Source organism: Cucurbita pepo, chromosome 15 (assembly GCF_057944985.1).
Source record: "Cucurbita pepo subsp. pepo isolate OVF chromosome 15, ASM5794498v1, whole genome shotgun sequence".
Classification (NCBI taxonomy): Eukaryota; Viridiplantae; Streptophyta; class Magnoliopsida; order Cucurbitales; family Cucurbitaceae; genus Cucurbita; species Cucurbita pepo.
In genome coordinates, this window is record NC_141812.1 from 10,452,335 (window position 1) to 10,479,277 (window position 26,943).

Below are 26,943 nucleotides of genomic sequence, written 5' to 3' on the forward strand. Positions count from 1 at the left end.
ATAAAGAATATTTCATTCTCATTCTCTTCCCTAAACGATGTGAGATCTCACTGACAAACTCATACATTTCTATAGAAAATAGTTAAGTTTTATACATATATCATTTTAAAAATCAAGTGCAGACTAATATATTTTATTCTATTAAGAAACAACCTAAAGGTGATGGAAATTATGTCCCTGGTCTTGCATACTCGTTATCACTAATGGTCGCGATAAGACTATGACGATAATGATTCATTACCAGAATTTGAATTAGGATTCAAAATACAGATTTGTCACTAGATGGTTCTGACCTATGACATGGTCATATTATTTACTCTCTTCTAAAAGTGAAGATTATCTCTACATATATCTCCAGCATGCGTTGTCCTTATTTACATGTATCCTTGGAAAATTCTCTCGTGGTCACCCAACATAGAACTGTTCTAACCAAAATCAGGTTTAACCATGAAATTTCTATTCAATTTCTTTAAATCTTTATTAGCTATCCTATTTTTAGGATCTCATTCAAATGTGGTATGGGTTCATTTACATTACTCCATTTAAATCATTGTGTGTACAGAAAAATTCTAAGAAAATAAAGCCACTTTTATTTTTATGAACGGGATTACATACTGAACGACATTCATACAAGTCACAATTTGAGCGTAGCTCAAGTGACTAAGACATTAATTTTTTATTAAAAAATCGAGATTTAAATCTCTTTATTTTTCAACTAAGGACAAGCATACAAGAGAAAAGTATTCATTTTGGATAAAGATATATCAAGGGAAGGCTTGAATGACAGATTGAAGAGCTCGAATGGGAGTAATGGTGTGTCGAGTAAAACCAGCTTGGTGAAGAACATAAGCCCATTCTTTAGCTGTTCTTTCCTTGCCGTCGTTGGTACGAGCCATCATCACCATGTCTAGCATTAATCCCACATCCGACAGATTATTTTCTTCTTTTTCCTCAAGGACTGCTTCTACAATTATTACTTTTCCCGTCTTTTTTGGGATTGCTTCTCTGCATTTCTTCAAAATTTTGATGCATGTCTCATCATCCCAGAGATGTAGAACCCACTATCAAATAATCTCAAAGTCAATAAAAGAAGGGAAGTGATAATATTTTGATTGAATGACAGTAAAATTCTCTATTTATAATCATTTATAAGTTAAAAGTAATAGTGAATCTACGATATTTGCCTATTATGACAAATTATAGGTTAAACAGTTTATAATAAAAAGTCAAATATGATAATTATGGTAAACTATAATGTAAGACAAAATATCCTCAATCATACGAGATATTTGTCTATAAAGAATCAAATATGATATATGTGGTAACTCATAATTCAAGACTAAATCCCGCAAGCTGAGAGTTGTTTTTGAAATTTTAAAAATTCAAAGTAGGTCTTGAAACACTTTTTGTGAATGTCATCAACTTGGTTAGGAGGAGGCGTCTAGTTGGGTGGCATGACCATCAAAAACTGTAGAGAGATAGTTGAGGAGTGGAAGGGCCTTAGTCGAGCGGCGTAGAGAGAAAAAAAACAGAGAGAACGGAAAATTCCCACCAGAATTTCTGCAAATCCAACCTTGGAAGATGCAGTTAAAAATGGAATGGGGATGAAACGAGAGAGAGAGAGAGAATATGGAAATGGAGAAAGAAGAAGGAAGAAATTGGAAAAATAGAAATTCACTGGTCAAAGAGAAAGTAAAGACGTTAACAAGAGATGGACAGAGAGTAGGATAAGAGAAAGAAGAACTATTAGCAATCAGGTGTTGAGAACCAACGATGGAGTAGACTCTAGAGACTCAAGGGAGAGGCTTTAGAATTAGGGCAATGTCTCTATTTTGATAAAAAGGCAAGAGATAGAGAGAGGGGTTCGATGGTGGCTGTGAAGAAGGAATAGAAGAAGAGGGCAAAAATTGAGAATGCAGTGTATTTTAGACGAAGAAAGAAAGAGATGGGTGGAGATGGAGTGAGGTTTGCGCCTTGTGGACTGGTTTTCTATTGAGCAAATGAGAACGAGTAAGAATATCTCGAGCATATTTTGCAACTGGAGTTTACGCTGGTTGGAGAAATAATCGGCGCCACAGTGGGTGGTGAAGTTCTAATGGACAGAGATGAAGCCACACCCCCTGGGTACAAAGACGGTGTTGAAGCCGGAGGAGTCGCCATAGTGGGCCAAGGAGCCGATTTTGACGAGGAGGCCGAAGGCGACTTGGTTGGCAAAGAGGCCACTGCGGTGCCCGAAGCCTGGCCTAAAGAGTTGGCAATTAAAGCCGACACCTAGATTTCGAAGGTAAGTCTCTGCAGAAAGTCGATGGGTATGTCAAGATTTTGTATATTTCCGATTAGAACACTAATAAGGATCTTGAGGTTAGAGTTTCTATGAAGGATGAAGGGCCGATAGGGAAGAAAATGAAAGTTGAGGTTGTATGTACACAGTAGGGTGAAAGGTGAGCTTGCAAAGGATGATTTGGAAGCTAAAAAGATGGAGCTGAAGAGTAATCAATTGGCTCTGCCTGCAACAGCCATGACGATTGCCTCTGCCGTGTTAAAGTCAGCAGTGGTGGCGGAAAAGAAGATGAGAAAAAGATTCAGAAGCAATGAAGAACGATTCAATGACTTACCTCAGACACAAATCTAATAAAAAATTTAGACATAAATTAGAAAGCTTAAGGATTTATTAGATAAATTTTATAACTTTTAGACTAAATTGACTCACGATTGAAAGTTTACTGACCTATTAGCCATTTTTTAAAATTTAAAAACGTATCAAATACAAAATTAAAAGATTATTAGACACTTATGAACCACCAAATATATATAATTTAATCATGCATGTATACCATGAGGAAAGCAGCATCAGCCTTGGGAATGCAATCAAACATATTGCCACCAACATGTTGAACACCAATGTATGGTGGTGAAGAAGCAACAACATGTGGAAGATCAAAGTTGATGCCTTTAATCCATGGGCAAGCCTTGACTATCACGCTCAAGCTTGTACCATTCCCTCCACCCACATCCACTAAACACTCAACTCCTTCAAAAATCTCCCCACAATCTTCAAGTATCGCTGGCACACTCATCAACCTCGCAGAGCATGCCATAGCATCATTGAACATTGCATTGTGTGTTGGGTTAGCTGCTGCATAGCTCCACATATCTTTGCCATGAGCAGCCTCAAATGGTATGGCTTCATTGCCTTTAATTCGCGCGCTGAGGCCATGCCATGGTGCGAGCATCACTGGGTTGCTTTCCAATAGAACAAACGGAGCCATGCTGTTTTCGCTGCCACTGGTAAGCAGCCGAGACAAAGGTGTATGGCTATAGCGTGTGAGATTTTCGCCTGTGATTTCTTGTTTGAAAATTCCACGATGAACCAAGAATCGCATGATGCGGTGTAGGAGTGAGGAAGAACAATTTAAAGAAGATGATAGCTCGGAGAGTGTCATGAGGCCTCCATGGCTATCGATTGTGTCACCAATTTTGAGTTCTATCGCACATTTTATGATTGCCATTTCAACGAAACCAAATATGTATTGCCAAACTTGAAGACGAGCGTGTTCATGCTCTTCCTTCTTTGAAATGGATTGTTTCAAAGCAAAGTCCATTAGGGATTGTGTATCTTTTTCAATTGGGATGATATCAATGTTCTTTCACATCCATATGTATATATAGATTGGGAGAGAGGGAAAAAGAAAGGAGAGTTAAATTATTAAGTTTTGTGTTGGATGTGAATTCTAAAATTTTGATCATTTATCATTAATGAACTTATTTAACATAATTAGACATATGTTTAATTTGATATTGATCAAAAAAATGAAAGATATTAAATGCGAATGCCATTAAATAGTTACCAATTATCATTATTAAAGTTACACGGGAACTTAAAGTTGTCATGAATATGTATTGTCCTAACTCTTATTAAGTTGATAAGAGTTATCAGAATTAGTATTGTTATGCATATATAAAAGCTTGTCTGCCATTGTTTTGAGACATGAAATTATTGTTATTTTGTATTTGTCAAGTGACATTTGGGTTAGACATAAAGTCATTGTAATTTTGTATTTGTACGTCGAGTGGCATTTGGGTTAGATGCAGAGTCATTGTCATTTTGTACTTGCCTAGAGGCAATTGGGAGGATGTAACAACCTAGGCTCACCGCCAGTAGATATTGTCATCTTTGGGCTTTTCTTTTCGGGCTTCCCCTCAAACCTTTAAAACGTGTTTGCTAGGGGAAGATTTTCCCTCTCTTATAAAGGGTGTTTTGTTCTCCTCCCTAACCAATCTGTGACATCCCAATTGAATTTTGTTGAGAGACTGTGTAGTGTGAGAGTAGGAGAGATACACTTTAAACATTTTGGTTATAGTGATTGGTTACCACCCCGTGGATGGAGGAGACTTTCTTCTCTCCAAACCATGTAAATCTTTGAGTCTTTTTGTTTAATTTCTGTTTGTGGGTGTGTGAGTCGGATCGATCTTGTTTTCACTTCTAATACAACAATTTGAGTATCAAAACATCGAAGGCTGTGACGTTGGAACACGAAAAAAAAGAAAGAAGACTTAAATTATTAAGTTTCGTGTTGGATGTGAATTTTAAAATTTTGTGCCTAATTGAATTGATTAGACATATGTTGAATTTCATATCTAAGAGTAAAATTTTTAATTTTTTTTATTGAAAAAGGAAATATCTTAAATGCCAATGCCATTAAAGCTACCAATTATTATTATTAAAGATACGTCTCTAGGAACTTAATTCTTATAAATATGCACACACCACCCTAGCAAGATTTTAAAAAGATGGACAATGCCCACATTAATAAATATGCAAAATTAATTTCTATTAACAAAATTAAATGGGACGAAGATGGAGTCAGAGACCAGATATCTATTCTTAGTTTAACTCGTGAGGGGTTTTGATCTATTTGATCTTATGACATGGATATACATCGAAATAGAGTGAACATCGTAATGTTGAACGTTGATTCTAAACTTGTAGAAAGAGACGGTAGTGATTTGATATTGAATATGATATAAAGATCCATTTGCCACTAAATCTTTAGTCTTTTAGTCGATAAATAGTTTATTATTAAAAATGCATAATTAGTTATGTAATTAAAAGTTGACATTTATTGTATTTTTAATAAATTTAGTTAGATGTCGGTGGCTCGTCCTTATCTCCTATTTCAATTTTCATTACTCTAAAATTCTCCCTCTATTTTTATGGACATGGTTTATGAGAAAATTTTCCATTTATGTGGGTACTCATATGCTAAATTAAATGTTTAAAACTTCTTCTTAAGACGGTGTCATGTATTTATGTGTTCGAAAACATTTTTAAACGACACAACAAAAAACTGAATAAAATAAATAACGTTAAAGTTAATCTAACCTAAATCTAAGAAAATAAATACAGCTACCTTATGTATATGCATGTGTCATGGTCTCGAATTGCGATGTCATCGTCAACGGTACAAAAATGTCTTGTCTTTACCTGAAAAAGAAATAGCACACAACTTGAGTATTTAAGAAATACTCATTAACTGGCCCCACAATTGGGTCATAGAACGCAAACACATGTAGCTTATGATACAGGGACCTATCATTTAAAAACTATCATAGTGGTGGCCTCCTATTCAGACAAAAATTGGATGTGTAGTACTTTCCTATACACGACCCACACGTGCGAGTGTGGATTTCCAAGCAGTTCGCACCCCCTGGACCCATCATAATCGAGTTAGCTGTTTGTAGCGACATCCGAAGGTCAGCAGACCCCTGAGTGTCATGCGAGGCATGATCATCATCATCATCATAGCGTACGTGTTTGTACTCATCATCATAAATGGGGAAGTATCCCGACGTATATGTACACACACAATGCATGAGGTCCCTATAACTTTCATCTTTAAATTATCTTCGTGACACAACCCTATACACCGTTTATATGTTACACTAAGCACTATGTAGATGTTGGTCATCATATGTTTATCATCATTAACTTCAATTAGGGTTGTCCTTAGAAAATAACATCGCCATAATGCATCGTGGTATTCAATACATGCACTTCATCTCGATATGGAATAGCGTCATGTTAATTCATCTCATCATCATACAATATTACGTCACCATATTATCATGCATCATCATCTCATATCATCATATACATCATCATATAACATCATCATGTAACTCAGTCACATCTTCATACATCATACATCATACGTCATACATCATAATTACAAACATAAATGACAATGACACGTACATGCGCCACTAGACACATGTAGTCATACATCAAACAAGTCGTCCAACCTATCCTATAGTGAGGCCACTTACATGGTTGACACGTGCCCTTCGTTTAAAGTTTCTATATAATTAGGGTGTTCAAGAATATAGATTTTCTTCCATTATGTTCTATTTCACATAAAAATATGGTTAACATTCGAATCAGGATAAAAGTTGGACAAATAGAAATTGAACGGGTCACAATCAGACTTACACGTGCCTCCACCCACCGGGAAGGAGGCTAGTCGCAAGTCCCACACGCAAGTACCACGAACGGGCCATTTTATCTGAGATTTAAATCTCTTATTTTTGAAATAAAAAGACTTGACAAACATACAAGAGAAAAGTACATTCAAATAGTCCTTTGGGATAAAGATCTATCAAGCGAAGGCTTGAATAACAGATTGAACAGCTCGAATGGGTGTAATGGTGTGTCGAGTAAAACCAGCTTGATGAAGAACATAAGCCCATTCTTTAGCTGTTCTTTCCTTGCCGTCGTTGGTATGAGCCATCATCACCATGTCTAGCATTAATCCCACATCCCACAGGTTATTTTCTTCTTTTCCCTCAAGAACAGCTTCTACAATTATCACTTTTCCTGTCTTTTCTGGGATTGCATCTCTACAATTCTTCAAGATTTTGATACATGTCTCATCATCCCAGTCATGTAGAACCCACTATCAAAAATAATCTCAAAGTTAATATTCTTTTTCATCCCAAAAATTTCACCTCATCTATATTCGTTTGCACGGTATTCATTTAGTTCATGAAGGTTATTGGTTATTCAACTTTACAAATATCAAGTAAGTTTTTGAATTTCAAATTTAGTATCTATTAGATATTTAAATTTTAAAAATATGTAGATGCATCACTTATATTAGACACAAATCAAAGCTTTACCTACTTAGAAAGTTTAAGGATCTATTAGACAATTTATAAAAATTTTGGTTAAATAGACTCACCATTGAAAGTTTATTGATTATGAGATCCCCCGTCGGTTTAGGAGGAGAACGAAGCATTCTTTACAAGTATGTAGAAATCTCATTGACTTGTTTTAAAACCTTGAGAGGAAGCTCAAAAGGGAAAGCGAGGAAAATATCGGCTAGTAATGTGTTTGGGATGTTACAAATGGTATCAGAGACAGACTCCGGGCGATGTGCCAGTAAGGAGGCTGAGCCCCGAAAGGGATGGACACAAGACCGTGTGTCGACAAGGATGAGAGCCCTGAAGGGGAGTGGATTGAGGTGATCCACATCGATTGGAGAAGTAAACGAGTGCTAGCGAGGACGCTGAGCCCCGAATAAGGTGGATTGTGAGCTGAAGGGAGGGGGGTTGGACCCAAGGTGGTGTGCCAGCAAGGACGAGGGTCCCGAAGGGGGTGAATTGGGGGGGTCCCATATCGATTGGAGAAGGGAACAAGTGCCAACGAGGATACTGGGCCCCGAAGGGGGTGGATTGTGAGATCCCACATCGGTTGGAGAGGAGAAAGAAACATTCTTTATAAGTGCTTGGAAACCTCTTCCTAACATACACGTTTTAAAAACCATGAGGAGAAGCCCAAAGAGTTAGCAACAGGCACGTTTAAAAACCTTGAGCGAAAGGCCAAACAGGATAATATCTGTTAACCGAGGTTTGGGATGTTACACCGACCTATTAGCACTGTTTAAAATTTAAAATTCTATCAAACACAAAATTGAAAGAACGAATGACCAAATAGACATAATTGAAGCATACCAACCATGAGGAAAGCAGCATCAGCCTTGGGAATACAATCAAACATATTGCCACCAACATGTTGTACACCAATGGGTGGTGGTGAAGAAGCAACAACATGTGGAAGATCAAAGTTGATAGCTTTAATCCATGGGCAAGCCTTGACTATCATGCTCAAGCTTGTACCATTCCCTCCACCCACATCCACTAAACATTCAACTCCTTCAAAAATCTCTCCACAATCTTCAATTAACGCAGGCACAGTCATCACCCTCGCAGAGCATGCCATAGCATCATTGAGCATTGCATTGTGTGTTGGGTCAGCTGCAGCATAGCTCCATAAATCTTTGCCATGAGCAGCCTCAAATGGTATGGCCTCATTGCCTTTAATTCGCGCGCTGAGGCTATGCCATGGTGCGAGCATCACTGGGTTGCTCTCGAATAGAAAAAGTGGCGCCATGCTGCTGCCGCTGCTACTGGCAAGCAGCCGAGACATGGGCGTTTGGGCGTAGCTTTTGGTGGGCTCTTCTTTGAAAATTCCTCGATGGATGAGGAAGCGTAGGATGCGGTGTAGAAGCAATGGAGAGCAATTTAAGGAAGATGATAGCTCGGTGAGTTTCATGAGGCCTCCATGGGCTTCGATTGTGTCGCCAATTTTGAGCTCTATGGCACATTTTATGACTGCCATTTCAACGAAACCAAATATGTACTTCCATACTTGGACTTTGATATCATTGTTTTCTTCTTCTTCTATCTTCAATTTGGAGTCTTTGCTACCAATATCATCCATTATTACTTCAAATTGTCTTAATTTGTTCTATTCTAACATATATATATATATATAGTGCCAAAGGGAAAATGCATGCCATTGGTGGTAGTGGTTTATGGAAGTTTTTCCACTTAATAATTCTAATAAATTAAAACACATTTTAATTATTATTTGTTTGATAAGAGAAAAAAGATATTGGAAACCTTGTGGATACTACTTTGGGTGGAGAAAGTTCCGTCCAATTATTTCTCTCTAGTTCAATCTTAGTTCTCGTCAAATTCTCGATTTATTTTTGTTGGAATTTGAGAAACATGTTAATAAATTCAATAATATTCATAAACAAAAATATAATATTGTCATATCCTACCTTAGTTAGAGAGGAGAAAGAAACATCTTTGTAGGGGCGTGGAAACCTTTTCATTTTAAAGCTGTGAGGAAAAGCCCGAAAGGAAAAATTAAAAAGAACAATATATGCTAACGGTGGGCTTGGACCGTTACAAATACAGTATTTCATATCATTTCTAAAAACTCAGGGTTGGTGATGGGGACGAATACGAAGAATATAATCCATATCCATGACTCCATTTTCTATTGGATTTTACATTTCGAGATGAGTCTCTCCATTATCGAACGTAGAAGTTGAATGGGTCATCTATGAATGGCGGTGACCTTTGGATTAAAAAAAGGAAAAAAAAATTAATTAAGAAAAACGAGATTGCAATTGATGGAAAATGTTTTGAAATAATTGTTATGCACGACTTTCTCTAGACAATAAGAGGTGGGGGATCAAAATGAAATCTTAATAAACCATATTCTCCTGCCATATGATTACGTTATTTACTTTTTGCTTCTAAGATTATTCCCACATATTTCATCATACTTTGTCATCGCTCGCATCAGCAGATCACCCCATATAAAATTGTTGTTTCAAGAAAAAATACGCTATTAAGTCATTGAAAAAGAAGGTGTTTCTTATAGATATAGATAATAACTTTCATTTCCTTCGAGCTTTTATTAATCATCCTATCTTCAGGATAGCTCTCATTCGAATGTAATCTCAGTTCATTCATGTATCCATTTTACTCGGGTGTCACATTGAGAGCTAAGAATAAAGAAGTGTCATAAGTAATTTGTCGGGCACTCAAGAAACAACACACTAGAGTCCAAGAATAAAGGAACAAAAGAAAAAGTATCACAAGTGTTCGGGCCCCAGGATACACAAGTGTCACATGCCACAGTGAAATGATATTTAAGGACCACTACATAAGAACACACTAAGGGACAAAAATAAACATGCACATTACTAACATATATCGATGATTAAAACTTACAAATATATATCAATACAGTGTTCGAGATAAATCACATTTATATTAAAAAATTTGATCGAGAAATATGACTTAACTAGTTTAGTTAAGTTCTAATAGAAATATTTATGGTACTTAATATACTTAAAATTTGGTATATTAGTTTGTAAGATAAATGTAAATTTAAAGTATATCATTATAATATCAGTTAATATAAAGTATATAAATACAAATTCATATAGTTAATATTTGATATGCTAATTATACAACTAAATATATCAAAGTAAAGTTGATTAGTTGTGTAAATAGATATACTAAGAATTATAACCACACTCGTATACCAAAAATCAATATAATTAAACCGAGAAAATTCAAATAACCACGTTGATATAATGTCAGAAAAATTGGTATATTATATTGTGACATCCGAATATATGAATGAACCTAGACCACATCTAAATGAGAGCGATTCTGAGGAGAGGATAATTAAGAAACGCTTAAAAAATTGAAAGTTATTACCTATACAAATAAGGTGTACCTTCTTTTTTGGTGATTCAATCAAAGATGAGAGCAATTCTATGTTAGATGATGCATGTGAGTGAGGACAAAATATGTTGGAAAGACTCGTGTTAGGCTGTGGGGATAGTTTTGTAAGGAATATGTAACGGCTCAAGCCCACCGCAAGGAGATATTGTCATTTTTGGGTTTTCAGTCTCAGACTTTCCCTACACCCTTATAAAAAAATGTTTTGTTCTTCTCCCTAACCGATGCGGGATCTCATAATTCACCCTCCTTTGGGATCTAGCGTCCTCGCTAGCTCTCGTTTTCTTCTCCAATCGATGTGAGACCCCCCAATCCACCACCTTTGGAGTCCAACGTTCTTGCTGGCACACCGCCTTGTGTCCACCCCCTTCAGAGCTTAGCCTCTTTGCTAGCACACTGGCCAGTGTTTGGCTTTGATACCATTTGTAATGGCATAAGCCCACCTCGAACAAATTTTGTCCTCTTTGAACTTGTGTTTCAGGTTTCCTCTCAAGTTTTTTAAAACGCATATGTTAGGCAGAAGTTTCCGAGAAGGGTCGTACTATCCGTACAACTAAAAGGAGAAAACTCAAATAACAAAACTTGATGTAATAATTAAAAAAAAAAAAAAACATTTAAATTTAAGCAAACAACTAAATTTCCATTACCAATCACATTTCTTCTCAAAATATCTTGCATAAATTTAATATTGACCATCCAATAATCTTTTGCTATAAATTCGATCATAATGATTGAAAAGATAACACAATAATTATGGAAAAGGGCATCAAAATATCAAATAACTACACGAAAACAATTCCAAAATGGATAAGAATCGAACCAAAAGCAATTTTAAAATGTGGGAAAAAGACATAAAACTTTTTAGTTTATGCTACAAACCAAATAACTTTTTTTTTACTATTTTATATCGCGTTTATACTTCGATTTTATCTAGATTGATTAAGACATATTTTTTTTATTACGAGACCAGATCTTCGAGCTTCATTTATATATATACACACAAAACTTGTAAGAGGTAAGAGATAGCATCAAATGGAAATTAGCCACAAAAAATGTTCATCCCAAAAGGAAGAAGATGGCCAAGCCATAACCCAGATGTGGAAATACACATTTGGGTTCACCGAATTGGCTGCAATAAAATGCATCATAGACCTTAAAATTGCAGACATTATCGAAGGTAATGGAAGCCCCATGACATTGGCAGAGCTATCCACTACTTTAAACTGTTCTTCCACCCTCCTTTACCGCATCATGAGGTTCCTCGTTCATCGTGGAATTTTCAGGGAAGAAACCACCAATGAAAGCCATATAGGCTATGCGCACACACCCTTGTCTCGCTTGCTTGCCACCAACGTTGAGAACAGCATGGCTCCCATGATTCTGTTTAAAATTAGCCCTGTGATGCTTGCACCATGGCAGTGTTTGAGCGCCCACTTAAAGAACAGCGACACTTCACCATTTGAGATTGCTCATGGGAAGGATATATGGAGTTATGCTGCAGCAAATCCGGAGTACAATGTGCTGTGCAATGAGGCCATGGCTTGTTCTGCTAGGGTCACTACTTCGGCTATACTTGAAGGGTGTGGTGATATTTTTGATGGAGTTGAATGTTTGGTCGATGTGGGTGGAGGAAATGGTAGCACTTTGAGTATTCTAGTCAAGGCTTGTCCATGGATAAGAGGTATCAATTTTGATCTTCCACATGTTGTGTCTGCTTCACTCGAGTACGATAACGTGCAGCATGTAGCTGGTGATATGTTCGATTTTGTCCCTAAAGCTGACGTTGCTTTCCTCAAGGTTTGTACATCTATTTGTGTCTTGTGTGTAGGTGGTTCTAATTTTATAACGGACTAAGCTCACCACTAGCAAATATTATTCTTTTTAGGGTTTCTCCTCCGTCTGTCATGGAGAGGTTTTCACACCCTTATAAACAATGTTTTTGTAACCGACCAAGTCCACGTCTAGCAGATATTGTTCTCTTTGGGTTTTCTCTTATAGACTTTCTCTCAAGGTTTTAAAATGTTATCGGCTAGGTAGAGGTTTTCACACCCTTATAAAAAATGTTTTGTTCTCCTCCCCCATCGATGTGGGATCTCATAGCTTTGTTTATCTCTCCAATCGATGTGAGATCTCACAATCCAACTCACTTCGGGGCCCAGCGTCTTCGTTGGCACTCGTTCCTCTCCAATTGACGTGGGATCTCACAATCCACCCCCCGTCACTAGCACACTACCCGGTGTCCACCCCCTTTGGGGCTCAACATCCTCGCTGACACACTAGGCTTTCTAGGCCACGTCTAGCAGATATTGTCCTCTTTGGGGTTTGACTCTCTCTCAAGGTTTTAAAATGCTATCTGTTAGGTAAGGTTTCCACACCCTTATAAATAAAGAATGTTTTGTTCTCCTCTCCATCCGATGTGAGATCTCACAATCCAACCCACTTCGGGGGCCACCGTCTTAGCTGACACTCGTTCTTCTCCAATTGATGTGGGATCTCACAATCCACACCCCTTCACTGGCACACTACCTGGTGTCCACCCCCTTCGTGGCTCAGCATCCTCGCTGGCACACTAGGCTTTCTAGGCCCAGCGTCCTTGCTAGCACTCTGTCGGATGTCTGACTCTAATACTACTTGTAACCATTATACTCCTTTAAAGACTTTTTGAGAACGATTTTCATTCATTTAAAATTGATTTTAAAGTATTAAAATCATGTTTGGGATTGATTTTTAATATGAAAAAGGTTATTCTTAACTACTTATCGACTTTTCTAGGAATTTTCAACCTCGTAACTGATGAGAGTGTTAAAGTATTCAAATAATTTAAATTACGATAACCCCATAAGACATAGTAATGTTTGAACATACTTTAAGTTAGTATTACGATATTTGTGACTTTTGTGGTTAAATGACAGTGTATTCTACACGATTGGGACGACGAAGAATGTATTAAAATTTTGAAGAACTGCAAGGAAGCGATTTCGAAAAACAAAGGGAAAGTGATAATCATAGAAGCAGTAATTGAAGGCACAGAAAAATCAGATGTGGGATTGATGTTTGACCTATTGATGATGGCCTATACCAAGAAAGGCAAGGAAAGAACACATGAAGAGTGGGCATATCTTATTCATGCAGCTGGTTATAGTCGATACTCCATTACACCCATTCAAGCTATCCAATCAATTATTCAATGCTTCCCTTAAACAAAGAACAAAAGAAAAAAAAAAAAAAAAAATTGATGTTCTTGGATCAACATCTCATTGATTATTGTCCCTAACGTTTTGTATTTGTTTCGGTTTAGTCTTCGATTATAAACGTGTTGTCATGTTTATAGGAATTATGTTTGTTCCCGGCATTTTATTTGTATTTACTTGTTAAGTTCACCGCTAGCACATATTGTATTTTTTTAGTTTTTCCTTCCAGACTTCCCCTCGAGATTTTAAAACGTGTCTACTATGAACATGGTTTAGCTCTACACCAACCGGTGCCTCGTGTGGTCTGATGACTAGCTCTAATACCATTTATAACATCCCAAATCCACCGCGAGCAGATATTGTCCGCTTTGGCTTACTACGTATTGTCGTTAGTCTCATGGTTTTTAAAACGCGTCTGTTAGGGAGAGGTTTCCACACTGTTATAAAAAATGTGAGATCTAACAATCCAACTCCTTCAGAGCCCAACGTCCTCACTAGCACTCGTTCTCATCTACATCTTGAGTGGGATCTCTTAAAAAAGGAAGCAACTCCAACGAATTAATTCCAAAAGTGGATAGTAAAGTAAGAAAGCATCAAATTTTCAAATAACTTCAAGGAAGCAATTCTAAAAATGGAAAGTAAAGTAAGAAAGCAACCTCTATGAAAAGACATAAAACTTTCATTTTAAAAAAATGATTATTTTAGCGGGAGGAGGTTCAGAATAAGAATCATTTCGTTTTTTCTTTCATTTATGTCATAGTACTCGTCATAGATTTATAACTTTCATATCATACCTATCATGACATTATAAGACATCGCATACATACATACCATATAGCATTATAGATCATCACATAACATGCATAGCATAACATTCTGAATCATGACGCATGCAAGGGCCACTAGTCACGGGTCATCATATATCATACGTCATACAATTCTTCCAACTAGCCAACTGTAGAACGCAGGGCCACGAGTCATGTGACATCATACATTATACAATTCTTTCACCCAACCAACGTTGAACTACTTGTTTGTTCTTGGTCAGAGTCTCTAAATACTTTAATGTTGGTTTGAGGTTGTCTTTCAATATTTAATTTAACTTATACGTATCAATGGCACAACAAAACTAGGTCAAGATGGGTTTAATTGACCCGGGATGGCAAAATTGAGGCTCGAGATTGTGAAATCAGGTCCAAAGAAGACTAACTAGACTTAATTAAATTGTGTATGTATGCATGTTTATGTGAGTTCCATGTATGAATATTTATTTTTCTATTATTAATTAAGTTGTTTATTGATGCTATAATTATACGGCTGGGGAGAGAAGTGGCGCTCGGCGGCGGGTGGTGGCGGAAAGAGCGATTGCCGAAGTGGAGCAAGCCTTTTTTTTAACAGAAATCGGTGGAATACTCGATTTCGTCGTCGCCCTCGCCCTCGCCGGAGACGATCTCAGATCGGAAAAGGCGACCATGCCGAAGAAGATGGGGGTAAACAGCAAAGCCGAGGCGGCGAGAGCACGGAAAAGCGCCGTTGAGACGGAGCGCAAGGAGCGGGAGACTCGGGAGAAGGTGGATCAGTACTGGAAAGAAGCGGAGGGTCCCAAATCCAGGGCAGCCAAGAAGCGGGAGGATGAATCGGAGAAGCGTGCTGAGGCCGCTGCTCGCAAGGCGGAGGCACGGCGTTTGGCTGAACAGGAGGAGAAGGAATTGGAGAAAGCGATGAAGAAGCCTGATAAAAAGGCGAATAGGGTTTCGATTCCGGTCCCTAAGGTAACCGAACTTGAATTAAGGAAGCGCAGAGAGGAGGAGCAAGCTGAGCTTCAGAGGAAGGCTGAGGAGGCTAAGAAAAGGCAGAGCCGGACGGCGGCGGAGGAGGAATACGAGCGGATGGTGCTGGTTACTAATACTAATAGGGATGATTCGATTATTGAAGCCAGGACGCTGGAAGATGCGATTGCTCAGATATCTGTTGCGGATAATTTGCCGGTGGATAGGCATCCTGAGCGACGGCTTAAGGCCTCTTTTAAGGTGCGATTGCTTCTCATTGTGCTTGCAATTGTAACCCTGTTTGTGTGTGCTTGTGTGTTGATTGTATGATCCTTTTTGTTGGAACATATCGCTAGCTAAGCCTTTTCAGCTGCAAATTATAACCAGAATTGTAGGCTAGAAGATTTCCTTAGTGCTTGGTGGGGAACTCAAGAGGGTTTATCTCGAAAATATTAGTATTGGATGCATGAAAATGGATATCTGGATGTAATAGGTTGAGCGGAAGAATGGGTCATTGAAAGCTCATTCTAGGATCAACTTGTGATTGCATACACAAGTAGAAGCTTTGTTAGACTTTTAACTGGTGTCTATTTACATTCTTGGTCATATGAATGCTGCATATGTTATGTAATAGCTGAAGCCAACCGCTAGTAAATATTGTCTACTTTGGCTTATTACGTATCGCCAATAGCTTCAAGATTTTAAAACGCGTCTACTAGGGAGAGATTTTCATACCCTTATAAGGAATGTTTCATTCCCCTCTCCAACCAATGTGGGATCTCACAATCCACCCTCTACGGGGATAAGTGTCCTTGTTGGCACACTGTTCGGTGCCTAGCTTTTGATATCATTTGTAGCAGCCTAAGTCCACTGCTAGTAAATATTGTCTGCTTTGGCCCGTTACGTATTGTCATTAGCCTCATGGTTTTAAAACACATCGATTAGGGAGAGGCTTCCACACACTTGTAGTGAATGTTTTGTTCCCCTCTCCAACCAATGTGGGATCTCACAATCCACCCCCTACTTGGCCCAGTGTCCTCCCTGGCACACCGCTCAATGCCTAGCTCTGATACCATTTGTAATAGCTCAAGCCAATTGTTAGTAAATATTGTCTGCTTTGGCCCATTATGTATCGAAGTCATCCTTGAGGTGATCTAGTAGTTCCTAAGGTTTTGTTGGAATTGCACGAAATATCGAAGGAAATAATGACTTCAATAAGAGTGAAGCCATGTGAGGAGATAAAATTGAAACAGAGAGATGAGGAAAAGGAGAGGCAGATTAGGCAAGAAAATATATCTATTCTTAGTTGTTGTCCAGGGTGTGTTCGAGTGCTCTACATGCACAGATTTTTGTAACCATTGGGGGCGACTCAACTAAATTTTCTATGAGATCCCACATCAGTTGGAGAGGGAAACGAATCATTCTTTATAAAGGTGTGGAAACCTTTCCTTAGCAGACACGTTTTAAAAACCTTGAGTGGAAGCCCGAAAGGGAAAGCTTAAAGAGGACAACATCTGCTAGCGGTGGGTTTGGGTTGTTACAAATAGTATCAGAGCCAAACACCAGACGATGTGCTAGTGAAGAGGCTGAGCCCAAAGGGGGTGGACACGAAGTTGTGTGCCAACTAGGACGTTGGTCCCAAAGGGGGGTGGATTAGGGGGTCTCACATCGATTGGAGAAGGGAACGAGTGCCAGCGAGGACGCCGGGCTCCAAAGGGGGTGGATTTTGAGATCCCATATCGGTTGGGGAGGAAAACGAAGCATTCTTTCCCTAGCAGACACATTTTAAAAACCTTGAGTGGAAGTCCGAAAGGGAAAGTCCAAAGATGACAATATCTGCTAGCGGTGAGCTTGGGCGGTTACACTTTCCTTATGTTGTTGATGTGCTTTCTTTGATCTCGTTAATGAACATTCTGCTGTTTCCTATAAAAAAATAATGTCCCATGCTGAAAGTTTATGCTTTTTTCCCCCTCTTGCTCTGATAATTAGGCTTTTGAAGAAGCTGAGCTCCCCAGGCTGAAGGAAGAAAAACCAGGTCTTACCCACAATCAGTACAAGGACATGATATGGAAGCTATGGAAGAAGTCTCCTGACAACCCTCTTAATCAGGTAGCTTAATGCATAAACGTTTCAAAAACGTTATTCCTGCTTGTCCCTCTCTCTTTAAAGCGTGCCTGCTTTTTCATGTTTTGTGTGGTAGGTTGCAGCAGAGTGAGTGGATCCATGTCCATCAACATGGGGCAGGCGAGCTTTCCCTTGATTCTTTTAAGCCTGTTTACTAAAGCTTCTTCTTCATTTCTGTTGTATCCTGGAATCATCTTTGGTTTGTTAATGGTTCTTTCGTTCGTTTGTTGCTGCATATTATGGCACGGGACTCTCGTAAATGCATATAAATAGTTTCGGGTCCTGTGTTGTACAATAAGTATTAATATTATGACCTTGGTTTCTGTCATGTGTTCATTCAGGCCATGTAGTTGTCTTATTTTGGTGCATATGCATTTGAAGTGAATGGAGCTCACGGATGATGGATCCTTGAGGTTTTAGAGGCTGCATTTTCGTAGTCTTTTACTCTCTCAAGGTGTTTTATTGTGAGATCCCATATCGGTTGGAGAGGGAAATGAAACATTCTTTATAATGGTGTGAAAACCTCTCCCTAGTAGACCCGTTTTAAAAACTTTGAGGGGAAGCTCGAAAGGGAAAGTCCAAAGTGGACAAATGTCTGCTAGCGGTGGATTTGGGCTGTTACAAATGGTATTGGAGCCAAACACCAGGCGGTGTGCCAGCGAGGACGCTGGACCTCCAAGGGGGTGGACACAGGGTGGTTTTCGGTGTACCAGTGAGAATGTTGGGCCCTGAAGAGGGGTGGATTGTGAGATCCTACATCAATTGGAGAGAAATGAGTGCTAGCAAGGACGTTGGGCCCCAAATGGGATGGATTGTGAAAGCCCGAAAGATTCTTTATAAGGGTGTGGAAACTCTTCCTAGTAGACGCATTTTAAAAACCTTGAGTGAAAGCCCGAAAGATGATAATATTTGCTAGCGGTGAGCTTGGATTGTTACATCTGTACTCTATCCTCTTATCTTTTTCGAGCTAGAAAAAGTGTTTAATGCCTCTTTGGGTATAAAGATGCAAGTGCTTCTTGTTGGAAAGTATTTAAGGTGGGAGCTGTTACTTTGTCTTGTGAATGAACAAAAGCAAGAAAAAGATGAGCTTTAATGCCCTCTGTTATGTGCTGTTTCATGATGTGGTTCAGTTATGATTTGTGTACTTTTATCTTCTTTTTCTATTTGTCTTCTCGTTGGCTCGGGGACGAGGTGAATCTTGCTCACAAAGTTAAGGACGTGTAAGTACTCGAAGTTGATAAATTCACAGATACCTGTCCTTGACTACTTGAACTTGGGTGAAAGCAACTTCGAGTACTCACTCAATATCAAATGAGCTACACCTATCTCGTTCTTCAACATTTGGTTATCGAGTAGTTTCTCCACCCGTTCTTACCCCAAAATTCATTTTATTTGTCACCGAACCAATGTTGTTGTTGTGTAGTTTCTAATAACAAGCACGACGTTAAGAACACTTCTTTAAATTAGGCAAGTAGCGAAGGCACCTCATAAATGGAGGGCTGCCCCATTGAAGAAGGGTCATCCAATTTGATTGAGATATTCCAGCTACTTCAATAATCCACTTCACTGTGTTTCAACTCTCAAAACTGTTTTAGCCACCACACCATTACTTCAACTAATCAGCTTCCATTATTATTAAATCCATGGCAATTCTTCAGCTTTTGATTCTCTCTCCGCCGCCGGCTGATCTCAAAAAGAAAGAAAAACAAAAATGCTGTCTCTTGTGAAAACCAAATCGGCGGCGACCAAGAAGAGAACGATCGTCGTCGGCTTGAACTCTGCAAACTCCGGCAGAGAGATTCTGCTGCGAATGCTAGTGGTGGTGGTAAGAACAAGGGATAATGTGGTGGCTGTTCATGTTCGAGAGCCGAATGAGAATTTCAATCCCAATACTTTTCATATTCATGAAGATCTCTGCAAATCCAAACAGGTCGAAAATGGCGAATAAATTTTACGTTTTTGTAATAGGAGTTGAAGGGGTTTTGTTTTGTTGATCGAATGATGATTTTTCAGGTCGATTTTCAAGTTCGGATTTGTGAAGGAGAATCCTACATTTTAGAATTGACCCATCAAGTTCGACTCAACTTTGCGACCATTCTTGTTCTCGGAACCACCACTTTGGGGTATGAAATTTTAACTTCCTACTTCAAAAGTTGCAATATTACTTCTGACTTATCACAAACGTTTCAAAACTATCGAAAGATATTTGCATTTTAGTCCCTCACATGAGATGTAATTAGTTATGCAGTCCCAAAGATTCAGTTGTTAAAACATGCTTGAAAGGGCTGCCCCCAACTTGTACCCTTATGGTAATGGACAACAGAGGAAAGATTCAAGTCCAAATGAAGGGCACTTCTCAAGAAGGCTCCACAAGGCCAATCCTCAAAGCTCCCCTGTCATCTTCAGCCCATCATTCACCAAACCCATTGACTGAATCATCATCATCATCATCTTCTTCTTCTTCTTCCTCCTCACCATTACCATCAGTGCAACCAGAAGGATCTCAGAGACCAGTCCCCACATTTGCGTTTGAGAAGCTGAGCCATGTCGATTTGAAGCATTCTGTTAGGCTTTTCACACCCCAAGAGATTGCTTTTGCAACCAAGAACTTCAGCCCTGTGATGTTGATTGGAGAGGGTGTGTGCTTTAAAATGTATAGTGCGAAGCTCGAGGATGGGCAGTTCGTAGCTGTGAAGGTCCAAACCAAACAGTTTTCGTCGGAAGTTCTACTTCGAGAGATCGAAATGTTGGCTGGTCTGAGACACGAAAACATTGTTAAGATTGTAGGCTGTTGTAACCGTGAGGAGATCCGAGCGGTTGTGTACAATCAGTTGAAAGGAAACTTGATGCAGCATTTGGGGAAACTCAAATGGACTGATCGAGTGCAAGTTGCGATCGGGGTCGCGAAGGCATTGAAGTATCTTCATCATTCTTGCAGCCCTCCGATTATTCATAGAAACATAAAATCATCCAATATTCTGCTCTCTGATCAGTGCCAACCACAAGTCAGTTCCCGTTTCTCCTTTCTTTAAGCTGTCTTATCTCTGAGATATGTTCTGTAACTTCTCACATTTTCAGTTATCAGACTTCGGCGAAGCAATGGTACTTCAGGAAGTTCAAGAGGACTCGACACAAGTTGAGATTGGGAGGTTCGGCTACTTAGCCCCGGAGTACTTGATGTTTGGAAAAGTTAACGAGAAAGTCGATGTTTATTCTTACGGCGTCGTGCTTTTGGAACTCATCACTGGGAAAGATGCAATTCAGACAGAGCAGACAAACCGTAGAAGCTTAGTTTTCTGGGTAAGGAAACAAAGAACTGAACATTTCGGGTAGCTTTCAATCCGGAGTTTCCTTATCTGCATGATATTTACGCTATTTCATCATACCAATCCACAGGCAAGGTCCCTACTAGGCTGTAACTTAGCAGAACATTTAATTGATCCAAATTTGAAGGAAGACTACAACCATGAAGTGATGGAAATGATGATGATTGTCGCCCGCCTCTGCCTCTTGCACTCGTCATCAAGACGACCAACGATGGAAACTGTAAAGAAAACTCTTCCCCTGCATTAAAATTTCACTCTGTCAGAGCTAACACTGTGATAGAACACATTGCAGATAGTGAAGCTATTTGAAGAACCAGAGTACTTGAAGAAAATGCAGAGTGGAAGAAAGGATCTTCTTACAGTGCTGACTCCCAAAGCTGAGATCGGATTGTGGAAAAATGAAGAATCAGCCCTTCAAGATACCACAAGAATAGACCAGAACTATGGATTTTCTGACAACTTAAACGTCACATAAACAAATTATATGTTGTAACAGCCTAAGCCCACCGCTAGCAGATATTTTCCTCTTTGGGCTTTCCCTTTCGGGCTTCCCCTCAAGGTTTTTAAAACGCGTCTGCTAGGAAGAGATTTTCACACCCTTATAAAGGATGTTTCGTTCTCCTCCCCAACCGATGTGGGATCTCACATTATAGATACTAACATATGAATGGTATACATGAATCCACTGATAGAAATGTAATATTCAGTAAAGATATCAGAGTACTCAACAAAAGTTGTAATCTACAAAACTCATGTAAATCAATTGTTTGCCTAGTTTGATAGTCGTCCACCTAGATTAGAATGAGCACAGGTGGATGAAAATTATAGCAGAATTTGAGCACATGACGACCAACAATATTGTTCTTATTCCCTTCTTTTCTTGTGTGTGTGTGTGTGTGTGGGGGGGGGGGGGGGTAGACAGAGAGAGAGATATATGGAATCTGGCTGATCTTGAAAATAAATAAAGAATATCGAACAATGTTCTTATTGGGATACAATAATTCACAGTAAGGAAAAGAACTACTAAAATTGCTATCCTACTCACTAAAACAATTTCTTTTTCCTTCTTCCTTCTCTCACATTTTGTTCAAATTACAATGAAAGTATGCAGCAACGAAGAAGAAAGAGAGGAAAACATGCTGAGACTTATCAAGATCATTATAGTTTATAAATTTGTAAACAGGTTAGCATCACAGCAGAATGTTCCTCTCCTTATTCTTTCTACTGTATACTTACTTGTTAATTGGAAGCAACATTAAACCAGAGGAAGAAAGCCAAATACAATATGAAGAAAATGGCAATGAAGTGTGCTTAGAAAAATACTGGAGACGGGTGCAAATGGGATGTTTGCGAGCCCAAACCTCAATTGAAAGAATGAGTTGTTCATCATGATAGGCAGGTGTTTATGGAGTTGCTGTGCTTCTGCCGGCAGCCTTCCCACAAAGGAGAGCATTATCTGGAACATTGTACTCATCCCTCAAGGACTTAACTGGTGTGTAAACTCTGAGATAAAATTGTTGTCCAAGGTATTGTCTTGCCCAGAACTCTGACCTTATATTCCACATTCCAACATTGTCAAGTGAAACATAAATGGCTGTCCATGACCTTGGGTATACCTAGAAATGACCAATAAAAATTTCATTACTTTACAGTTCCAATCAGATTTTATACCGAACTCGATCGATGTGATTCGAATTTCTCGCATAGAACGGTGAGATAATATACCTGAGTCGTACACCGTGAAACTGCATCTCGGAGATTGTACTGTTCTCTGCTAGCAGGAGTCCAAACTCCTCCATCCATTCTGCAACAAGTTAGTGTTGAATGAGTAATTTATGGAATAGTGAAGTTCGCTCAATCAATACCACAAGACATTACCAGAAATATATATACTTGATCATTCTTAAGACATACATTGCTGGATTTAACAATTAAATGGTTCTTACCCGACAACCCAGAAGGAGTATCCATCAAGATGCCAACTCTGTACGATGTTCTCGTGGTTCTGGAAGACAATCTCAATGAAGGCTCTATAGTCAGCTCCCATGACTGAGGTATCAAGGTACGTTTTCTTGCCAGATGGAAAATCTGGGATACTTCCAATGCGAAAAACGCCATCAATGTTGAAGTAATCTGCAAGCTTAAGAGGCGTGTCAGCAGGAATGAAAGATACACTGTTAACAGCATATCTCTGCTTGCGATCGACAAGAGCTGCTGAACTCTCCAGCTTGATAGTCCTGGAAATATTTATCAAACCATAGTGATACGAGCCCTGCGGATTCGGTCTCGGTCCGCTAGCAGTGAGATTAGTCCTAAAGACACAGAAAAACAAAGATATAAGCTACATTATACTAAGAGTATCAAATTCTTAAGCAATTACCATTTGTTTCTGAAACAGGAAGTAAAAAGGGAAGGATTCAATGGACAATACCTGACAGAACGAGCCTGGTTAAGAGACCAATCGATTTCATTGGTTGGTCCACCAGGAATTGGACCAGAAACAGAGGTGGTGGAGTCGCTGTAATGAAGAATGGCAGTGGAGTTGAGAATCTTGGAAGCAAACCGTGTTGATACAGCAATATAGAAATCACGAGATGGCTGATTCGCAGTGATGAGCACAGAATAAGATTGACCCACATGAACATCAAGGGATGAATAAGTATTCTGCATTGTGTGGGTGCCTTCAACTTCAACAAGCGTCATCTCATGATCTTGAACCCTGAAATTCAGCGAATGCTGAAGCCCAACATTCGTTATTCTAAACCTGTATGTCTTGCCTGCAAAAGAATTTTCAAAAATCCCATAAATGATCTCATTCCATTCCACAAAGCACATTAGAAAATGAATCCAAATCTCAAATTACCCTTTTCAACGGTGAACGTGGTAGCTAGCGGACCACGACCATTGATGACAATTCCATTAGGGTTAGGGAGTCTGTGACCACCATCCAAGATGATTTTCAAAATCTAATCAAAACAAATTCCTCGAAATCAGAAAACAATAATGAAATCATCCAAACTTCTACATTAGCCACGAAATTCGAACCGTTCATTACCGAGTGATTGGCGGTGTACCAGTCGCCGATGAGGAGGGTGTAATCAGCAGCGGGCTCCGGGAAGGGAACCGGAATGAGTGGGCGGCTGAGTACTCTAATACTTCCAAATCCACCGGCGGCCTTGTGGAATGCAAGAGAGGGAAAATAGAAGTAAGTTCCGATCTGATCCTTCACCTGAATTCTGTAGGTGAAGTTCTTCCCCGGCGGAATTGGGCAGGTTGTTCCGTACACTCCATCTTGGTACGAATTCTTCCTCTGTTGAACTCCATTCCTACGTAAGATTCATAAAAGCGCGGTTAATTTTAATGGGCCGAACCAGTAGGCCCAAATTAAAAAAATAGAGGCCCAAGATCCAATTGTATTTTCTTTTTCTTTTTTCTTTTTTCTTATTTTACTGGGAGTTGATAACGTCACCTCCTCGGTTACGTTTTCCACAAGCAAAATTAATAAAGCTTTAAAGCGACTTTGGAGCATAAAATTAAAATTACATTTTATTCTCTTCTCACGTGTTGTCTTGTTCTTCCGAATTACAATCCAATTTATTTAATTATTATAATAAAATTATAAATTAAATTAAAATTCCATTTTTCCACCTTATTTTTTTAATATTTTTTTCTAATTCCCTCTTTATTTTATTTCCTTATCACACATTTCCAAAATAATATTTTTAAATTCCTCCCCACATTTCAAAAATTAAAATATTTTCCAAAAATAAATTAAGAAAAACCCATTAAATTAAATTTATATATATAATAGATTAATTAATTTTTAAAAATTTTAAATACATTTTAGATTTATAATCTCGATCCCTCTAAAGGGTACAATATCTACGAGTAGTGGACTTAGACGATTATAAATGGTACCAGTGAGTCATCAACGGTGCCAGCGAGGATGCTGGGCTCCAAAGATGCGTTTTAAAACGATTAAAATATAAATTATGTAAACATTCCTTTCTTCATCACAAAACTATTCCACCTTCTGAAAAAGAGAAAGAGAGAGAGAGAAGAAGAAGAAGACTAACCAAGACAGAAGAAATGGCTCCGGGAGACTATTATGAACATTGATATAAAGATTATCATTCGTAACGGCGTAAATCTCCGGTCCCGGAAACTGCCCGTTGATCAAAATCCCCTACAAAATCAACACGATACAAAATTAAATCACCACTGAACTCAAAAGCTTAAGCGGGCTAAATTTAGTTACGGTGAACTGGATCTCGAACCTGTTGGCGAACGCCGAGAGGATAGATATCGCCGTAGGTGACATTCCAATCGAAGAATCGATAAGGGCTATCAGCAATGGCAATGCCGATGAATCCCAGAGCCATAGCAACATAAAAACACCATAATTGAGCTGGTTTTGGTGCCATTTTTGGAGCTTCAAAGCAAAAAAAAATGGAGTCTTTAATGGATTCTAGAGAGAGAAAAGGACTGAATTTTAATGGGTTTCAGTTTACAGAAAATGGGTAACTGATGAAGAAACAAATGGAGTATTATATAATAACCCCAAACGCCACTTCCAAAGATTTATATACATTTTTTAATTCATTATAATATTTAATTTAATTAAATTAATTTAAATGGAAAATGGGAAAGAGAGGGGAAGCTTGGTGACGTGGCGTGGCGTGGAGTAGCCGCGGTTATTACAGCGAAGATTTAACTGTTTTCCACGTAGGAAAAAGACTCCGCTGTTATTTTATTTCCTTTTTATTATTAATAATATTTAGAAAATAATCTGAATAATCTATTAACTCATTTTCAATTCCTTTAAAAAATATATATTAAATAAAAATTATTTTCATTCCATATTAAAAATTATTTAATACATTGCATCTTTTATGGGTGTCTTAATCTTTAATTACTTTCCATTTTTTTTTAATTTTTATCTGATAAATTGTTAAATTTGGAGTATTTTTTATAGCGTCGAGAAAAGTCTGTTTTTTTTTCGACGTGATTTTACTCGTTGTGTTTATATTGTCTAGAATAGAGACAATGTCTGATGCTTACATTTTTTTTTATTATTATTTAAATTTTTATTTGATTCAAACCCGAGATTTTAAATTTTACATTATATATCACTTTTAGAGAAAAATAAATAAAAAAATGATTAAGTCTCTTATAATAAAATAAATCTTAATTATTAATTTTGTATATAATAAGTCTTCGATCAATTTTATTTATTTTTTAAAAAATATAAATATATATTAGATACAAAATTGAAAACCTAACCGAATACTATTAAATATAAATTTTAAATTTTTTTAATTAAGCTTTGAAACTTTAGATCTTATATCTAATAATCACGATGTTTTATGATTTTATTAAATACAAGGTTAAAAAATTAAAGGTTTAATTTTTAATTTAATATAGTATTTATTAACTTATACTTCCCATTTTAGAGTAAAAATTTAATTTTTTAATTTTTTATTTATATAATATCTTTCCCAATTAAAAAATTCCAAAATTGCTTTTTTAATTTGGTTTTTGAGTGAATATAAATGGTTATAATTTTTATTTCTTTAAAAAATTTAATTAATTTAATTTTGATTTTGATTTTGATTTTGACCACCACATGCTAACAGATTTATATTTATTATAGATTTCAGATCTGGAATTAATAATATGAATAGGTTTTAAGGTCAACTAAATAATATTTAAATTATTTTTCAGACAACATCGTATTATTGATAATAATTAATTTATTTTTCTTAATGAGAGTCAAAATGGAGAGTGATTAGTGGAAGCGGTGGGGAGTGTGAGCCAATAAGAAAGTGCCACGTCGGAAATAGAAAAAAAAAAAGGAAAATAAATTATAAAGCCGCGTTTGGGGTTTGGTTGGATGGTAACGGTGGAAACCCCGTGAGTTGTGAC

The 26,943-nt window shown here is 37.9% G+C and overlaps 6 protein-coding genes across 6 annotated transcripts; 3 read left to right on the top strand and 3 right to left on the bottom strand.

Moving 5' to 3' along the window:
• Positions 1-567: 567 nt before the first annotated feature.
• On the bottom strand, positions 568-3,641 carry LOC147789347 (acetylserotonin O-methyltransferase-like). The gene is made up of 2 exons (XM_087117858.1): positions 2,835-3,641; positions 568-1,061 (listed from the first exon to the last, which is right to left on the bottom strand). The coding sequence occupies exons 1-2, from the start codon at positions 3,600-3,602 to the stop codon at positions 765-767; spliced, it is 1,065 nt and encodes a 354-aa protein (XP_086973984.1). The 5' UTR covers positions 3,603-3,641; the 3' UTR covers positions 568-764.
• A 2,768-nt stretch (positions 3,642-6,409) lies between these two features.
• Positions 6,410-8,801, bottom strand: LOC111811483 (acetylserotonin O-methyltransferase-like). The gene is made up of 2 exons (XM_087117877.1): positions 8,015-8,801; positions 6,410-6,953 (listed from the first exon to the last, which is right to left on the bottom strand). Exons 1-2 carry the CDS (start codon positions 8,777-8,779, stop codon positions 6,657-6,659), a joined length of 1,062 nt encoding a protein of 353 aa, XP_086974003.1. The 5' UTR covers positions 8,780-8,801; the 3' UTR covers positions 6,410-6,656.
• Positions 8,802-11,609: 2,808 nt separating this feature from the next.
• LOC111811482 (acetylserotonin O-methyltransferase-like) lies at positions 11,610-14,025 on the top strand. Its single transcript, XM_087117867.1, has 2 exons — positions 11,610-12,405; positions 13,521-14,025. Exons 1-2 carry the CDS (start codon positions 11,641-11,643, stop codon positions 13,806-13,808), a joined length of 1,053 nt encoding a protein of 350 aa, XP_086973993.1. The 5' UTR covers positions 11,610-11,640; the 3' UTR covers positions 13,809-14,025.
• A 1,166-nt stretch (positions 14,026-15,191) lies between these two features.
• On the top strand, positions 15,192-18,020 carry LOC111811485 (uncharacterized). The gene is made up of 3 exons (XM_023698355.2): positions 15,192-15,829; positions 17,558-17,677; positions 17,769-18,020. Exons 1-3 carry the CDS (start codon positions 15,272-15,274, stop codon positions 17,781-17,783), a joined length of 693 nt encoding a protein of 230 aa, XP_023554123.2. The 5' UTR covers positions 15,192-15,271; the 3' UTR covers positions 17,784-18,020.
• A 1,165-nt stretch (positions 18,021-19,185) lies between these two features.
• Positions 19,186-21,894, top strand: LOC111811875 (putative serine/threonine-protein kinase PBL21). The gene is made up of 6 exons (XM_023698914.2): positions 19,186-19,622; positions 19,706-19,815; positions 19,941-20,697; positions 20,771-20,992; positions 21,089-21,238; positions 21,311-21,894. Exons 1-6 carry the CDS (start codon positions 19,404-19,406, stop codon positions 21,491-21,493), a joined length of 1,641 nt encoding a protein of 546 aa, XP_023554682.2. The 5' UTR covers positions 19,186-19,403; the 3' UTR covers positions 21,494-21,894.
• A 55-nt stretch (positions 21,895-21,949) lies between these two features.
• LOC111811874 (L-ascorbate oxidase homolog) lies at positions 21,950-25,567 on the bottom strand. The gene is made up of 8 exons (XM_023698912.2): positions 25,296-25,567; positions 25,095-25,204; positions 24,074-24,344; positions 23,882-23,984; positions 23,450-23,795; positions 22,965-23,330; positions 22,744-22,822; positions 21,950-22,634 (listed from the first exon to the last, which is right to left on the bottom strand). Exons 1-8 carry the CDS (start codon positions 25,440-25,442, stop codon positions 22,422-22,424), a joined length of 1,635 nt encoding a protein of 544 aa, XP_023554680.2. The 5' UTR covers positions 25,443-25,567; the 3' UTR covers positions 21,950-22,421.
• Between the last annotated feature and the right edge of the window lie 1,376 nt (positions 25,568-26,943).

Excerpts from the sequence above, each read along its gene's own strand:
- LOC147789347 (XM_087117858.1), bottom strand. The coding sequence starts at position 3,602 with ATGGACTTTGCTTTGAAACAATCCATTTCAAAGAAGGAAGAGCATGAA. Across the intron at positions 1,062-2,834 it reads CTGATGCTGCTTTCCTCATG|TGGGTTCTACATCTCTGGGA; the intron begins GTATACATGCAT and ends ATTATTTGATAG.
- LOC111811483 (XM_087117877.1), bottom strand. The coding sequence starts at position 8,779 with ATGGATGATATTGGTAGCAAAGACTCCAAATTGAAGATAGAAGAAGAA. Across the intron at positions 6,954-8,014 it reads CTGATGCTGCTTTCCTCATG|TGGGTTCTACATGACTGGGA; the intron begins GTTGGTATGCTT and ends TATTTTTGATAG.
- LOC111811482 (XM_087117867.1), top strand. The coding sequence starts at position 11,641 with ATGGAAATTAGCCACAAAAAATGTTCATCCCAAAAGGAAGAAGATGGC. Across the intron at positions 12,406-13,520 it reads CTGACGTTGCTTTCCTCAAG|TGTATTCTACACGATTGGGA; the intron begins GTTTGTACATCT and ends GTTAAATGACAG.
- LOC111811485 (XM_023698355.2), top strand. The coding sequence starts at position 15,272 with ATGCCGAAGAAGATGGGGGTAAACAGCAAAGCCGAGGCGGCGAGAGCA. Across the intron at positions 15,830-17,557 it reads GGCTTAAGGCCTCTTTTAAG|GCTTTTGAAGAAGCTGAGCT; the intron begins GTGCGATTGCTT and ends TCTGATAATTAG.
- LOC111811875 (XM_023698914.2), top strand. The coding sequence starts at position 19,404 with ATGCTGTCTCTTGTGAAAACCAAATCGGCGGCGACCAAGAAGAGAACG. Across the intron at positions 19,623-19,705 it reads ATCTCTGCAAATCCAAACAG|GTCGATTTTCAAGTTCGGAT; the intron begins GTCGAAAATGGC and ends ATGATTTTTCAG. Across the intron at positions 19,816-19,940 it reads CTCGGAACCACCACTTTGGG|TCCCAAAGATTCAGTTGTTA; the intron begins GTATGAAATTTT and ends TTAGTTATGCAG.
- LOC111811874 (XM_023698912.2), bottom strand. The coding sequence starts at position 25,442 with ATGGCACCAAAACCAGCTCAATTATGGTGTTTTTATGTTGCTATGGCT. Across the intron at positions 24,345-25,094 it reads GAGCCATTTCTTCTGTCTTG|GAATGGAGTTCAACAGAGGA; the intron begins GTTAGTCTTCTT and ends AATCTTACGTAG. Across the intron at positions 23,796-23,881 it reads CACGTTCACCGTTGAAAAGG|GCAAGACATACAGGTTTAGA; the intron begins GTAATTTGAGAT and ends ATTCTTTTGCAG.